Raw genomic sequence first — 14,149 nt, forward strand, 5'->3', positions numbered from 1 at the left:
ATGGCCTTTGACAAAAAATCACTTTTTGTTGACTTTGAAAATGACCTGTAATGTCTTGGCTCGTATTTTCCAAATGGTGAATCTAATGACCATGGGACCAATTGCATTTGAAAGATAATTGAATTTCCTTCAAAATGAGCTTTGGTTGGAATTTTTTGGATGAATGAGGAGAGAGTTATGGTCAGACAAAGTTCAGTTGACTTTTTAGGAGAAAACCCTAATTTTGAAACTTGGGGTTTTGTTGATTTTTGATCTTTCCTTGATGAATTATGATCAACCAATGATCAAATGATGAATCGTTTGACAAAATAAGGATGTTGACAAAAAAAATTCATTTTTGACTGTCTGTTGACTTTTCGGTCAAACTGGTCGTCTGTTGACTGTTTGAGCTGCTGACTGTGCGTCTGAGCGAATTGAAGTTTGAAAATTTGTATGGTGGTACTTTGAGATATATGGAGATCCATGAAATCCATTTGAGGTCTCAAAAAAACTTGTTCTCCTGAAAAAAAACAAAAACCCTAGTTAGGGACTGTTCGTGTAGGAGACAGTTAAGCGTACCTGATTTTTGTGCAGTGCTGAGTTTCTGTTGCTCATGTGATGTTCAGAAGACTTCTAGAACAAAAATCTTGGAATTTTGCAATGCAAAAGATTGATTTGATTGATGGTACAAAACACGGAGAATTGCACTGTCAGCGGGTTTGACTGTCAACTGACTGTTCAGGCATTAACGTAACAGTTAAAGTGAAAATTCAACAGTTAAAGTTAATTTTTTCTTTTTTTTTGTTGTGTTAATGGTGAAAATTTATTTACATGAGTGGTTAAAAAAACACAGACATAATAAATATATTGTACGCGAACGAAATTACCGATAATAACCTTGAAAAATATTTAATGCACAGTGAAATAAATATTTAACTGGCAGAAAACACACAAAATATTATCTTAATAATTAAACAACAGTACGACAGATAGTACGACATTTAATACCGACAGTACAAATATTACATAATATAATGAACAATACGACAAATAAGCGGTACGTTATTTGAAAACAAAAGATACGACAAACTTTAAGAATGACGATTAATAACCCATGCTATAAATAATAACATATAGATGATTGGGAGTGTAAACAACCCAGGTCCGCATTTTTCAAGACTATGCAGACAGAAAAAGGACATGATTACCACCACGACGGTGATGACCATAAGAAAACACGTATCCATCCACTTCGCCATGTTTGCCGGGGAAGAAGAGAGAATGTGTAACATCCCGATATTTTATACGCGATACATCTACCAATTTATTAAATTTTATTTTTCAGTGAATAATTTATTTTATGGGTATAGTTTTATTTTAATTAATTATTATCAATCTATTTAGTTATTTGTTTCAATCCTTCTAATATAGTTATTTTGATAACTTGGTAATATAAAAGTTATTATTTTTTTATATCTTCTTTATTTTGTTATTTTTATAAACATATTGATTATATTTAATAATTAATATTGTTATATTTATTATTCTATTATTTTCATAATTGAAGAATTTTAATGTGAACATTTTAAATAAATAATATTTTAAATATTAATAAGAGTGGTGAGGTGGAGTTTTGAAAGAAAAAGATAAAAGAAATGAATTAATTAAAGAAAAAAATAGAGAGGATGATACGTGGGGTTTGGAAAAAATTGGTTATTGGTAGTAGTTTTTAGATATTAACTAGTGTCTTACCCGTGCGTTCGCACGGGTACCCGTCTGTCTCGCGCATTGGGTTTTAGGGCACTTTAATAAAATAGGGAAAATATATATATATATATATATATATATATATATATATATATATATATATATATATATATATATATATATATATATATATATATATATATATATATATACATGTAAGTTCATATTATAAGGTAAAATATTTTAAATAGGTTAAAAATACCTGTTGGACCTTATAGTTGGTTAATTTATCTAAGTTAATAGGACAATAAAGTTTATTGGGCCTTAGAATTCTAGCCTTGGTGCAGAAAACCTATTTTTATTGTTAGACCTAATTTGTTAATAGGCCCAAAAAAGAATCCTATTATTGGTATTGTTACATAACGCTGGAATTTAAAATGAAAGTAACGTTGGATTCATAAGCAATCAAAGAGTCTGTCTTTGGCATTGTTGGTGTAAGAAACGCAGGGTTGGGTGATAAGTGTGAAGAACAAAATGTCGCAGCCAAGAAGGTATGTGCATGTGTTACTGTTTATGTTGTTTGCAGAGTTTATCATAAGATATTCATCCATTTAGAGGTCGCAATGTTGTTTTGATTCCAGTTCACCCGATAGGTTGGAGTTGCAAACTCCATGGAAGCGGCTCACAGTTGAGAGGATACTGAGTGGGTCACAGGAGAATGATGATGTTATGGAGGAATGGAAGAAACAACATCAAAGATTGAATCGTGTCGACGATGCCGGTAAAGTTTCTGTAGAGGCTGCCAGGATTGTTGAAAATAAAGGGTAATCTTATAGTTTAATTTTGTTTCTTGTATTGAATTCCATTTAACCTCTACAAAATTGAATGTGTTTCCGGAATAATGAGTTACAACTTAGTTTAATAAATAGTTTGTATGTTATTGTGTTGAAGGGATGATGGAGATGGAATTGAATACATAATGATATCTTCTAATAGTGAGAGGTAAAGTTTATTTATAAGAGATAGGTAATATATTATCGTTATAGGTATATTGATGCTGTTGTGTTTGCATTGTGTTGTAAATGTGGTCTTAATTTCAGGGAAATGAGTCCTGTACAGGAAGAGTTCGAAGAAGCGTACTGGACTCGTGAAGTTCATGATGTAAAGAAGTTTTGCTCAAATGTTATGGTAAGCAGTGTTCAAAGTCTATAGTTGTTGGCACACTGGTGTTATACAGAGATGTAATGTAACTGATATTGTATGTCAATGAGTGCAGTATATTCCTGCAGAAATAGTAGAGAAATGTGGGCTTGCTGGAATGTCAGAGATTACCCTCAATGATGTGGACAACGGGTACCCATATGAGTGCAATGTGAAGAAGAGGCCAAAAAAAAATGAAACATATTTGTATGGAGAATGGTTTGACTATGTAAGGGCAGCGGAACTGAAAGTAGGTGATAAAGTGCACTTTGTGATTTATTACCCGCCGGTGTTAGATATTATGGTAACAGTGGAGCGCAGTGGTGATCGTTGATAGAGCTGTTGGTTAGGCAATGTTTGTGGTGGATGTATAGGGCCGTTTTTTAGCAGTTTGGTTTGTATGGGATTTATGGTTTTGTTTTTTTTTGTAATGGTGGATGTGAACCAAGATTAACAATTATGGCACTATGTATGGTTTTAAATTAAATATTATCAATTTTGGCTGTAAGTTTCATGGACTGAGCCGAATCTGCCATGGTTTTTATGCAAAATTGATTACCATTCTGTTTTAAAATTAAGTATTGTTTATTATAAGTATTGAACAGGATATCTATCAAACTTGATCAGAATAGGGAACCTAATTTCATTATTGTTGGTATAAGTTTGGGTATGGCTCCTGTAAATGGTAGGCTATTAAATCTAATAGGTAAACACACAACAATGGACATATGAATAGTTGAAAATTCAATTTAATAGTATATGTTAAAGAGTAGTATGATAATATTAAATGGTTATAAAATAGTTGTAATGTGTTATATTATATTGGGATGTGAAAGATCAATTGGGTTATGGGCAGTTATTGTTTTTCGTGAGGCATATAAATAAAACGAAAACTGTTTTGAAGTGATGTAAATGCAAAGAAGACTAATTGAACAATTGCATTGATTTCTATTGGGCGGTGGAAAAGTAGCAGGTATGTGAAGAGTCCATTTAGAGTGTTATATAAGTAATGTGCAGATAGTTTGATAGCACTAAACACTAAAGCATTCATCATTACTCTGCAATCAACAGTGTAAGCTGCGAATTTCTGAAAAGATGGAAGGAAGAGTTGATCAAGCAGTGAGAGGTAAAGCTTAACACATCATTTGAAAGTTTGCTCTGTTACATATTGTATTTAAAAGTTATATATGGTTGCATGCAGGTGAAGAAAACTCGGTCAACCAAATGGCTGTGGGGAAAGCTGTCACCTCTGATAACTCTGTGTATGTTTGAATTAGCTTATGTTGAGTATACGTTTTATGTTTTAATTTAGAATGTTTGATAACACATTTATTTATTGACCATGTTGTCTGTTTGTATAATGTTCCAGATGCCATGAACCTGTTGTTGACGATTTTAGTTGCCATGTAGAACAGCCTGCTAAGTTACAATATTGTATCTGGAAGCAAGATGTGTCCAACGGGAAGATGGCTCAGTCATGTCTTCTTGTAAGTTATTATTCGTTTTAAGCTTATTGTCTTTCCCTAACAGTTAATGGGATTATCTAATGTTGTTTTATATCAATATTGCAGGAAATTCCTGAGCATGTTGTGGCAAGTCGCTGGCTCCATGGAGCAAGGTTTGTAGATTTGGTTGACTGGGAAAGGGAAGTCAGGTATGAATGTGAAGTTCATCATACCGAAAAGGGTCAGATGTTCTTAGGGCGTGGTTGGTACAAATTTGCCAAGGAAAGGTGCCTGCTTGATGGAGACTCTATGGGCTTCAGCGTTAAGGATCCCATCAGCAAGGAGATACTTGTAACAATGTTGAAATATTGACAATGATGTCAAAGTTTGTTATAAATATCTAAGTGTTTAACTTTTTGTAATTTTCTGGTGGACTTAGGTCCACCTTTATATTAATATATAAGATTTTGGTATTTAGATGTTATGCTATATATATATTATTTCTGTTACTTACATTGCTAATATGCTGTTAGTAATATATATTACAGCAGTTACTTGCAATACTAATATGCTGTTATTAATATAGATTACCGCTGTTACAGATTTACTCTGATCAATTCTAAAAACTTAGACATTGTTAAAAACTTCTTTATACACAACATTTGTAGTTTTCTCCCTGAATTTCTTTTCTTCATCATGTATCAGTATTTTGATTCCCTTTTTTGTTGTTACTCTTGACAATGCGACATAAATCTGGCCATGTGTGAATACATCTTTCGGTAAGTACAAACCAACGTTATCCAATGACTGTCCCTGTGATTTGTTAATTGTCATAGAATAGGAAACTATAATAGGGAACTGTCTCCTATTCAGTTTGAATGGCCATGGTGATTGGGATGGTGACATGTCCATTCGAGGTATGTAAACCAAATTTCCCATACCTTTACCACCCATTATTGAAGCCTCCAGTACATGGGCTGCCATCTTTGTTATACACAGCCTTGTGCCGTTACATAAACCTTCAGCCTGATCTATATTTCTCATGAGCATTATAGGTGTCCCAACCTTTAGTTTTAAGTGATGGTTTGGCAATCCTGATGTTCGGAGGGAACTTAGAAATTCTGGTGTGAGGATATCAACTACTGCTGGGTCATGAATCTCAGACTTGTCAACTGAATTTGCGTTGTAGTAGTCACGAATCTCTCCTACATTGTTGACCAAACAGAATTAGTAAAAGCAAAAATTAGATTAATATAATCCATTAAATTATATATTTTTGTTGCTTAACCTGGCATCAAGCTAAGTATATGGTCATTGATCTGATCAACAATCTGCAGTGTAGAAGCAAGTATCGCTCGACTTTTAAGGTAATCTACACATTGGAAATTATTTATGAAATCAGGGTATGTGCTATTGACAATGGCCACGATTGGATCATCAAATTCTGTTATCAGAATATCAGGTGGTATGTTGATTTCGGCGGTGCCGTCATTAGGCTCAGATATTTGGCCCTCTCCTATTCTTAAAAGCCAATCTGAAAACTGTGCTATCTCATTTTTGTCAGTCTGTGTCGATCCTGTTCGTAGCCGCATGTTTCTTGTCAATGTTAATACCTCAACTGAATGCCATATGTAAGATGCATTTACGGCACAGTGTACAATATCGGAAAGACTGCCTCTGGGGACGACAGGTAAAATCTGTCTGAAATCGCCCCCGAAAACAACAACCTTTCCACCGAATACATCAGTTGAATTTTTGTCTGCACTCATAACATCTTTCAAAGTTCTGTCAAGCGATTCTATTGCATACTTATGCGCCATTGGTGCCTCATCCCATATTATAAGCTTTGTCTGTCGTAACATGTCTGCGACATCATCGTTGAATTCAACCTTGCAAGTAGAATTGTCCATAGTTGGTACCGGTATCCTGAACTTTGAATGTGCAGTTCTACCTCCTGGAAGTAACAATGATGCTATACCGCTAGTTGCAACAGTTAAACATATATCGTGTTTTGATCTTAACGCAGCTGCGAGTGTTCTCCACATATATGTTTTTCCGGTACCACCATAACCATGAAGGAAGAAAACCGCAGGTTTTTGAGACTCCACAGCGTGGATGATTTTTTCATAAATACTTCTTTGCTCATCTTAGGAACATAATATTGATTGTAGAACGGTGTTAGAATAATTGATTCATAGAATTTCAAAGCGTAAAATAAAATGAATTTAATTGACGCAATAGTTACCTGTAAGAGCAGCAAACAAATTTTCAAATTCTGAGTTCATTGATGCTGTATCATAATTACGCTCATCATATATGAGCCTGTTTCCCAACTGTTCAAGAACATAAGCATCCGGATATGGAATAGGACTAAAATCCTTTAGTGTCCTTCTATTTGCCTGAAGCAGTTTCTCAATTTCTATTAAAGTCAAATTTTGCAACTCTTCTTGTGTGAGGTCCAATTCTGCATTGATATGAGAAATTGAGTTATAATACTGTTGGTAAGTCATCTGTAGCTTGTTATTAACAAATTGTTTTGTTTGCTATTTTATTATGTCTAACAAACCTGGATTAGCAGCCAGTGCTCTTTGTGTATGTAAGACACCATCAGATAATAGGAGCCAAGTTTGTTCCCAAACATGTGCAGGGCGATTAACAGCACCAGACAAAAGCATGATAACAAACAGTTTTCGAAGAAAATGACCAGTCCCCCAATGACTTGCCTCCTTTATAGCAGCTATGTATTCTTTGTCGTCTTCAAGAAATCCCATTGCAAAGCATGCATCTCTGAATGTATCATACTGAATGTTATCCACGGTCCTGATTTCCTCATATGTTGTTGGTCCTTTTGCCACCGTCAACATCATGCGCAGGTAAAACAGTTCACCAGTTGTTGGCGGAACCCATATGAGACGTCCAATGGTGAAGCCTTTTTTCCGCGGTTTCCATTCTCTCTTTTTTTTGTGGTAAACAAACTTTGAGACAAACTGACCATAAGTTAATGTTTGTGCCTCTTCATATTTAGCATTTGCTACCAGCCATGCAGTAAACATTGATTCAGTCACACTTGCAGTTTCCAGCACATTTTCCATGCGTGCATAATCTGTATAGTATATAGGTTTCTCCCCAACCAAATGATAGAACATACGTTCCACAGCTGGTTTTCTGCCATGAATATTGTAAGAGTAAATGCGCCAGCATGCTTCACTGGGTGAGACATACCTGCAGTCGAGATATTGTTGGATCTCATCAACAGGTTGATTGCTATTTGTTGAAACTGCTGCTGTTATTCTGTCATAGCCTTTATTGATATATTTGAAAAGATATTTTATGGAAGTACTCTGATTACACCATTCCATGTTTATATGTGCCTGGTATTTCATAAGAAATCTGGTATTATATGGAACCACATGTCTGTTGTCCAAGGTGATACCATTTTTTTCAATAGTGAAGGTTTTTGATCTTCTCCTATACAGCGGATATCCCTCTGCATCAACAATAGTGTCTTCAATAAACTTTTTGGGGTAGTATTTAGAACATCGTCCATTCTTCATACATTGTGAGGTCACGCGAGCAAGCCCACAGGGTCCATGCATCATATGTGCCCTAACCAATTTGTATAAATTGGGATGAACAGTCGGGTCGGGAATTTCAGCAGAAATGATCTTGTCTATGTCAGATGGTGTTGGGTATTTGCTCTTAGGGTGTAGGAATATCAAGATGTGAGCATGTGGCAATCCGCGCTTTTGGAATTCGATGGTGTACATATCTATTAAATTGAAAGTTAGTTCGATGTAATATTTTGGTACTACACAGACACATGATTGAAAAGTAGTATAATTAAATGAAACAACTTACATGCAATCACTTTTCCCACGACATGGTGTTTTGTAATATCATCCATGAGGGTATCAAACTTTATTTTGAAAACTTTTGAAATGATATCTGGCCTATCATGGGGTTGTAGACCTGTGCCTGACAATGCTCTTTTAATTTCAGGCCAATTTGGGTTGCAGGTAAAAGTAACAAATAAATCAGGGAATCCCAATTGACTTGAAATGGCCATACCGTCAAAATATAGTTGATCCATATATCTCTTGCTACCAACAAATGTTGATGGCAGAACAACTCGTTTTCCTCGCTTTTGGTGTTCATTTCTTGTATCGCAATCAGTTTGAGCGGCCAAATTATTATATTTGCCCACTCTTAATTTCGACTGATTATCTCTCAACCAATTCAGTCGTTCGGGTTCCATCATAGCATAGCCGTCGACTAAGAATTGTTGAAATAGGCGTCTTGAGTAAAGTAGTGTTTTTGCCTCTTTGCGACGTTGTTGTAACCGGTAAGAAAACCAATCCTTAATGCTTTGACGGTTTCTCTTAGTGACCTCAGTTTCATGGCGATATCTGTGCATTATATTTTTCCTGTAACCATCTTCCCCATAAGGAAATATAAGAGGATACTGATAAGCCAAATATGCTGGGTGAAACTCATCTATTCGTTGCAAACCACCATTGCGGCGCTGAATTAAGATGTCCCTTTTATCAGCAGAATCAATGTCTCCCACAATGAGTGCAGCCACTTCTGAGACAGTAGGTTTGTTGTAAACACGGGCATCTTCGGATCTATCAGAAATAAGCCTGAGTTTTAAATCTGTGAAAGAATTTGTCCTTAAAACATCCCTTGCCATTCTAAAAGCTTTGGCATGAACATTGTGCTGATCTAACATCATCTTGAGCTTTTTGACAACCGGTCGCTCGATGCCTTTGTTGTCCCTGTTTATTTTTCGCAGCCATGAATAAATAGTTTAACATAATTTTTGTATAAAACAATTGTGTAATTATGTCTGAGCATGCTTACTTGAAACATTTTATTTTGTGTTCAACTTCATTGTCCGTGTCATAGATGTATAATTGAGCATATTGCGGAGGTTGCCCTGTTTCTGGCAGCAGTGTACCAATTCGATGACAGGTCTGACCCTGCAGTCTCAAAGTAGGGGGTCCACCTCTTTTAGAATATGTTGTGTCGAACTTCATTCCAGGGGAAGTGAATGAGAACATTGCGTTGTATGTTCGTATGTTAGCCTGGTAGTTTTTACTATCTGAATATGTGTTATTAAATAGAAGATCTTGCAACACCTGTGGAGGTTGCTCAAGGAACGGAAGAACAATTTTTCCTCCACGGCAACAACGATAAAAGCGAGGAGTTGCTGTAATTTTGTGTCTATTCACTTTTTCTTGGTACCACATACATGCTTGGCAGTGTGCGCATTCATAACTTTGGTCGCCAATATCGTAATATTCTGAAAAAAGAAACCACAATTCTGAATATGTCTATCAACAGAAGAAGTGTACATCATTTGGTTATCAGTGTATGATATGGAAATACCTTGAAGATGGGCCTCCTGTAATTGTGCCGGGTCTGAATCTTCGTCAGAACTGGAACTACTAGAAGAATTTAAATTATTGTCAGAGTTGGAGTCATCATTGTCTTCATAATGAGATTCAACAGACACATTATGATTTGAGGTAGATGGATGATCCATGGACTGACTTGACATATTATAATTTGAAGTAGATGCATGATCCATGTTCTGACTTTGACTAACAATGTTGTTCGTATTTTGAACCCTACTAACTTCAGTATTGAACAAATTTCTCAATCTTTTTCTGTTATCCAAGATTATTTTCCTTCTCTTTCTAGCCATAGCCGTTTCAATAGTGGTTTCATATGTTACAGAAGATGTAAAATTATGATTTAAATGGGAAGTGAGGTTGCTTGATCTGACACGGTTTCGATAATCCCTCTTTGCTTTAAGAATAAGCTTTCTCCTCTTTCTTGCAATGGATGTTTGAGGAGCAGTGTTTTTAACAACATCTGTTTCCATCACAAACACAAAAGTAGGATGAATAATAATACTACAAATAAGATTGATTTGTATAGATTTATGCACACAATATGAGATGTATAGCATGCTACTTCATGATTTTGAATACTAAAAGTTTACAGTTTCTAATTGAAGGGGAATTGGTGGGTTCAAATGTCATGAATGCAGTATTGATTTTAATTTTTCTTTGATACTTGAATATATATGAAATTGGAACTGAATATGAATAGAATGATGGTTATAGATTTAAATTACTACTTATCCCTCCCTTATAACTGTTGTGTGTGTTAAATGTATTTAATTTAATCTATACAGGTTATTTATAATATTTTATTTGATGGATGTGTTACTCTTTTAAAAAGACTTTAAGTCAAAACTAATATTATAAGTAAATAGAAACTGAACAGTTAACCCACTTTCTGCATGTACCAAGTACTTGTTTCCTATTGCACTGAATAGAAGTTTAGCATTGCAACTGCCTGCGGTTAGGGTTCCGACAATGGCATCTTCACACGGTGGTCCTTCTGTGCGTATTCCCTCTGATGATGAAAATGATTTCAGGTATGAGTAGATAATTTTATTTCACCATTGCTTTGCGGTAGAAAATAGGGTATACCGGTATACAAAATATGGTAGTGTGGTAATAACACTTAACAACATTTAGTGATGGGTGTAGTATCAATATAGCGCAATGTTGTATTATGTGTGGTATTTGTCAAGAAATCAAATGTGACTGAATGACTATTGTTGGTTTTTATTGTTGGATTTCATATCCCGTCGTTGCTCGGCATATGACTATTGCTTAGTAAAGAATGCTTCATATGCGGTTTGTTTTTAATCCATATTTGATGTTGGAACAGCGATGATCAGGCAATGGAAATCATAGAAGATTTGGTAAAGGAAACAGGGTACGATCCTAAGGTGGAAAGAAAACGCAGGAATAAACAGCGCAATGTCACTGCTGATCGTGTTGTGACGAATGTTGATGTTGTCGCACAAAATAGCGCAATGGTTAACAGCAATCCCAATGCAGGACCTGTAAAGATAAAAGAGGAATCAACAGACATTGACACAAATGAAATCAAAGTTTCTGAAGTTGGTGAACCAAGTGGATCAAAAGAGGGTAAGAAACAAAAGGGTAAAGTGGTGAAAAAAGCAAAGGTCGGTACAGACATTACTGTAGACAGTTCTACAGGGGCTCAAAAATTTTTCTGGAACACCCATGTTACAAATGCTAAATCTACACAGCAGAATGTAATGGTAAGGAGATATTTGAATATTTGCAGCATGTTATTGAAAATGTAAATAGTATATATCGTTAATAGTTACCTTATTTCTTGTATGCAGCATTTCCCTAAGGAAATCGCCAAAAGATGCCTCCGTCGCTTTCAAGATGAAATCAACCTGCTGGATGTGAGGACGAAGAACATTGTTACCTGTCAGGTTCACAAAGCTAACAGAAAAGGAATACCCCAGCCATATGAAAAGTACATGGCCCTGGGATGGTACGAATTCGCCAAATCTCTTAACCTGCGTAATGGGGATACAATAGCGTGGAGTATGCTGCGATTCTCTCCGTATATCTATGTGAAGGTTGAAAGACAATGAAGAAACTGCTGCTATTTGCAAACCGCGTACTATACCCGAATTTTAATGGTTACATTATATGTTGGGAATGTTATTTTGGTACATTGTGTTATATATATTCTGCTACATGTTATTTTGTAAGCACTTTATCCAAAATGTGAACACAGTAATATTGTGACCACTGGAAGATCTAATCTATAATCGTTTTCAGGACAAATTTTTTAAGTTCTCCTATTATATTCTATTAATCCACTCTGATATGCTGTTAGTTAAAATGAAATCTGTCCCATAATATTGTATCAACATTATAGTAAGATCAGACATAAAATTATTTATTGATAGTTAACATAGTCAAATGTTAAAAGTCCTGGTGTTTGTTTGTGAGACACAATCCATGTTTTAGTTTACAATGCAATGACAGAAAACTTAAATTCTGCTAATCCAAACAAACCGTTCTTTGCAACATCATTATTGTAACTAACATTAAAAATAATAAAAAAGGAGCACCGCGTTATAAGAGGTATAGTTAAAATGGAATGTTTGATATATGATCAAAAAGAATCAAAATAATTAATAATAGTATATATAATATGTAGTTCAATTTGAATCATTTGAATATAATAAGCCAAAGAAACCATTGATAATTCTTAAATCAAATTGAACATAACAGAAGCACATAGCCAGTATTCATGCACTAATTATTACAGAAAATGAAATCACACACATGATTAAAAGCAAAGGAAACTAACATTCAGTTTTTATAACAAACACCTAAGCAAAACACACACAAAATAAAAATATTCCTAATCAATCTTCTCCATTTTAATTATCTTCTTCAGCTTGTTTGATGACAGTTCCCCATCAATAGATTCACTTGATGCAGCAGGAAGATGTCTCTTACCACCAGGTGTAACAGCATCCGGCTTGTGTTCAGATGTAATTTCCAGGTCCTGCAATGCCACGATGAAGACTATTAGTTAGGAATAGTGATATAAATGTAAGTCGGTAAGTGTTAGTAATATTGATCTAAATGTAAGTAGGTAAGTGTGTTGCAGTGAGACTTACTGTAACCAATTCACAGTCTTCATTGGCATCTGTTTTAGCTTCATCAACACTCTCTTTAATCTATATATTGTTAAACACAGTTTTCAATATAACATAATCACAGGAAAAGCAAAAAAATGCATACACAGTTTAAAATTTCTACCTCCAGAGTATCAGGTACGACAGTTTGGATTGGAATAGGTTCCTTGAGAATTTACCAAAGAAAAACAAAATCAGGCCAAAAATTGTTATAATATGAAGTCCTCTTTTATAAAACAAATGTCAGTTTATTAGAGCTGACCTCATCTGTTCCCCATTTTTCCTTAAGTTGCTGGATAATAGGATCATTTTTTATAATCATAACGACGGAACAGTTCTTCCAGCGTGGATGCCACTTAACCTTCATAGCCATTTCCAACTTCAACAACTGATCAAGTGCTAACGGAAAGTCCAATGGATCAGTAATTCCAGCCTATTTAAACAACTGGCCATATTAGTGTACACAGAGTATTGAAAAGTACATTCTAATTCGTCTGCACAATAAAAATATAACCTGAATCATAGTGTTACGAAGTTGCGATGCAGATAAACCCAACAGCATTTCACATTCTCTGTTCCAGAAGACAAAATTGCAGCTTTGGCCCCCGTGAGTAACCTCAATTTCAATCTTATACCTGAACATCATAAGAAGTCGTTCCGTTAAAAAAGCCGACAACATAGAAACATCAAAAACATGACAGAAACAACATCTATTAGGTGAGAACAACTAAAACCTAAGGACTTCAGCCATGGTTTCATGACCAGATTCACACTCAAAGGGGGGGCTGTCCCCGCGCGCTATAGATTGACACATATGGCAGGCACGATAGAACCATCCAAACGGAGATGCTACTAATAATTTTGTTGTAGCGACAGTAGCGCAAAATGTAACCTGGACAAATAGCCGCCAAAATCAGAAACATGTGACACACTAAACAATGAGGTTATAATTACGATAATATAGGAAAATAGAAAGACATACATCCGTAAGTTGAATAATCTCAGCAATAGGCAAAACAACAGCCTTTGAGAACAATTTTTGGACAGGAGTGAGCTGTTGATTTTCAGAACTTTGGGAGGAATATTGGGAATTCCCTCCAAGTTGGTCAGACAGGGTTACCTTGCTCTCCTCAGGCATTCTGCAGAGCATGGATCATTTTCAAATTCATACATGAAAAAATAATTGCATAAAATGGATGACACTATCAACATACCTATCAATAAAGTCTTTCATGATCGGAAAATCAGCATCAACACATAA

At 35.2% G+C, this 14,149-nt stretch overlaps 4 protein-coding genes across 4 annotated transcripts; 2 read left to right on the top strand and 2 right to left on the bottom strand.

Moving 5' to 3' along the window:
* Nucleotides 1-2,789: 2,789 nt before the first annotated feature.
* Nucleotides 2,790-3,332, top strand: LOC131633914 (uncharacterized). The gene is made up of 2 exons (XM_058904585.1): nt 2,790-2,874; nt 2,963-3,332. The coding sequence occupies exons 1-2, from the start codon at nt 2,791-2,793 to the stop codon at nt 3,218-3,220; spliced, it is 342 nt and encodes a 113-aa protein (XP_058760568.1). The 5' UTR covers nt 2,790; the 3' UTR covers nt 3,221-3,332.
* Nucleotides 3,333-4,022: 690 nt separating this feature from the next.
* LOC131633939 (uncharacterized) lies at nt 4,023-4,703 on the top strand. Its single transcript, XM_058904618.1, has 3 exons — nt 4,023-4,148; nt 4,256-4,373; nt 4,458-4,703. Exons 1-3 carry the CDS (start codon nt 4,111-4,113, stop codon nt 4,701-4,703), a joined length of 402 nt encoding a protein of 133 aa, XP_058760601.1. The 5' UTR covers nt 4,023-4,110.
* A 255-nt stretch (nt 4,704-4,958) lies between these two features.
* Nucleotides 4,959-10,218, bottom strand: LOC131633940 (uncharacterized). Its single transcript, XM_058904619.1, has 8 exons — nt 9,720-10,218; nt 9,192-9,633; nt 8,190-9,106; nt 7,765-8,100; nt 6,898-7,632; nt 6,577-6,795; nt 5,620-6,477; nt 4,959-5,536 (listed from the first exon to the last, which is right to left on the bottom strand). The coding sequence occupies exons 1-8, from the start codon at nt 10,216-10,218 to the stop codon at nt 4,959-4,961; spliced, it is 4,584 nt and encodes a 1,527-aa protein (XP_058760602.1).
* Nucleotides 10,219-12,582: 2,364 nt separating this feature from the next.
* Nucleotides 12,583-13,655, bottom strand: LOC131633942 (uncharacterized). Its single transcript, XM_058904620.1, has 5 exons — nt 13,403-13,655; nt 13,151-13,321; nt 13,013-13,054; nt 12,871-12,930; nt 12,583-12,755 (listed from the first exon to the last, which is right to left on the bottom strand). The coding sequence occupies exons 1-5, from the start codon at nt 13,565-13,567 to the stop codon at nt 12,609-12,611; spliced, it is 585 nt and encodes a 194-aa protein (XP_058760603.1). The 5' UTR covers nt 13,568-13,655; the 3' UTR covers nt 12,583-12,608.
* Between the last annotated feature and the right edge of the window lie 494 nt (nt 13,656-14,149).

Source organism: Vicia villosa, unplaced genomic scaffold (genome assembly GCF_029867415.1).
Source record: "Vicia villosa cultivar HV-30 ecotype Madison, WI unplaced genomic scaffold, Vvil1.0 ctg.001190F_1_1, whole genome shotgun sequence".
Lineage (NCBI taxonomy): Eukaryota > Viridiplantae > Streptophyta > Magnoliopsida > Fabales > Fabaceae > Vicia > Vicia villosa.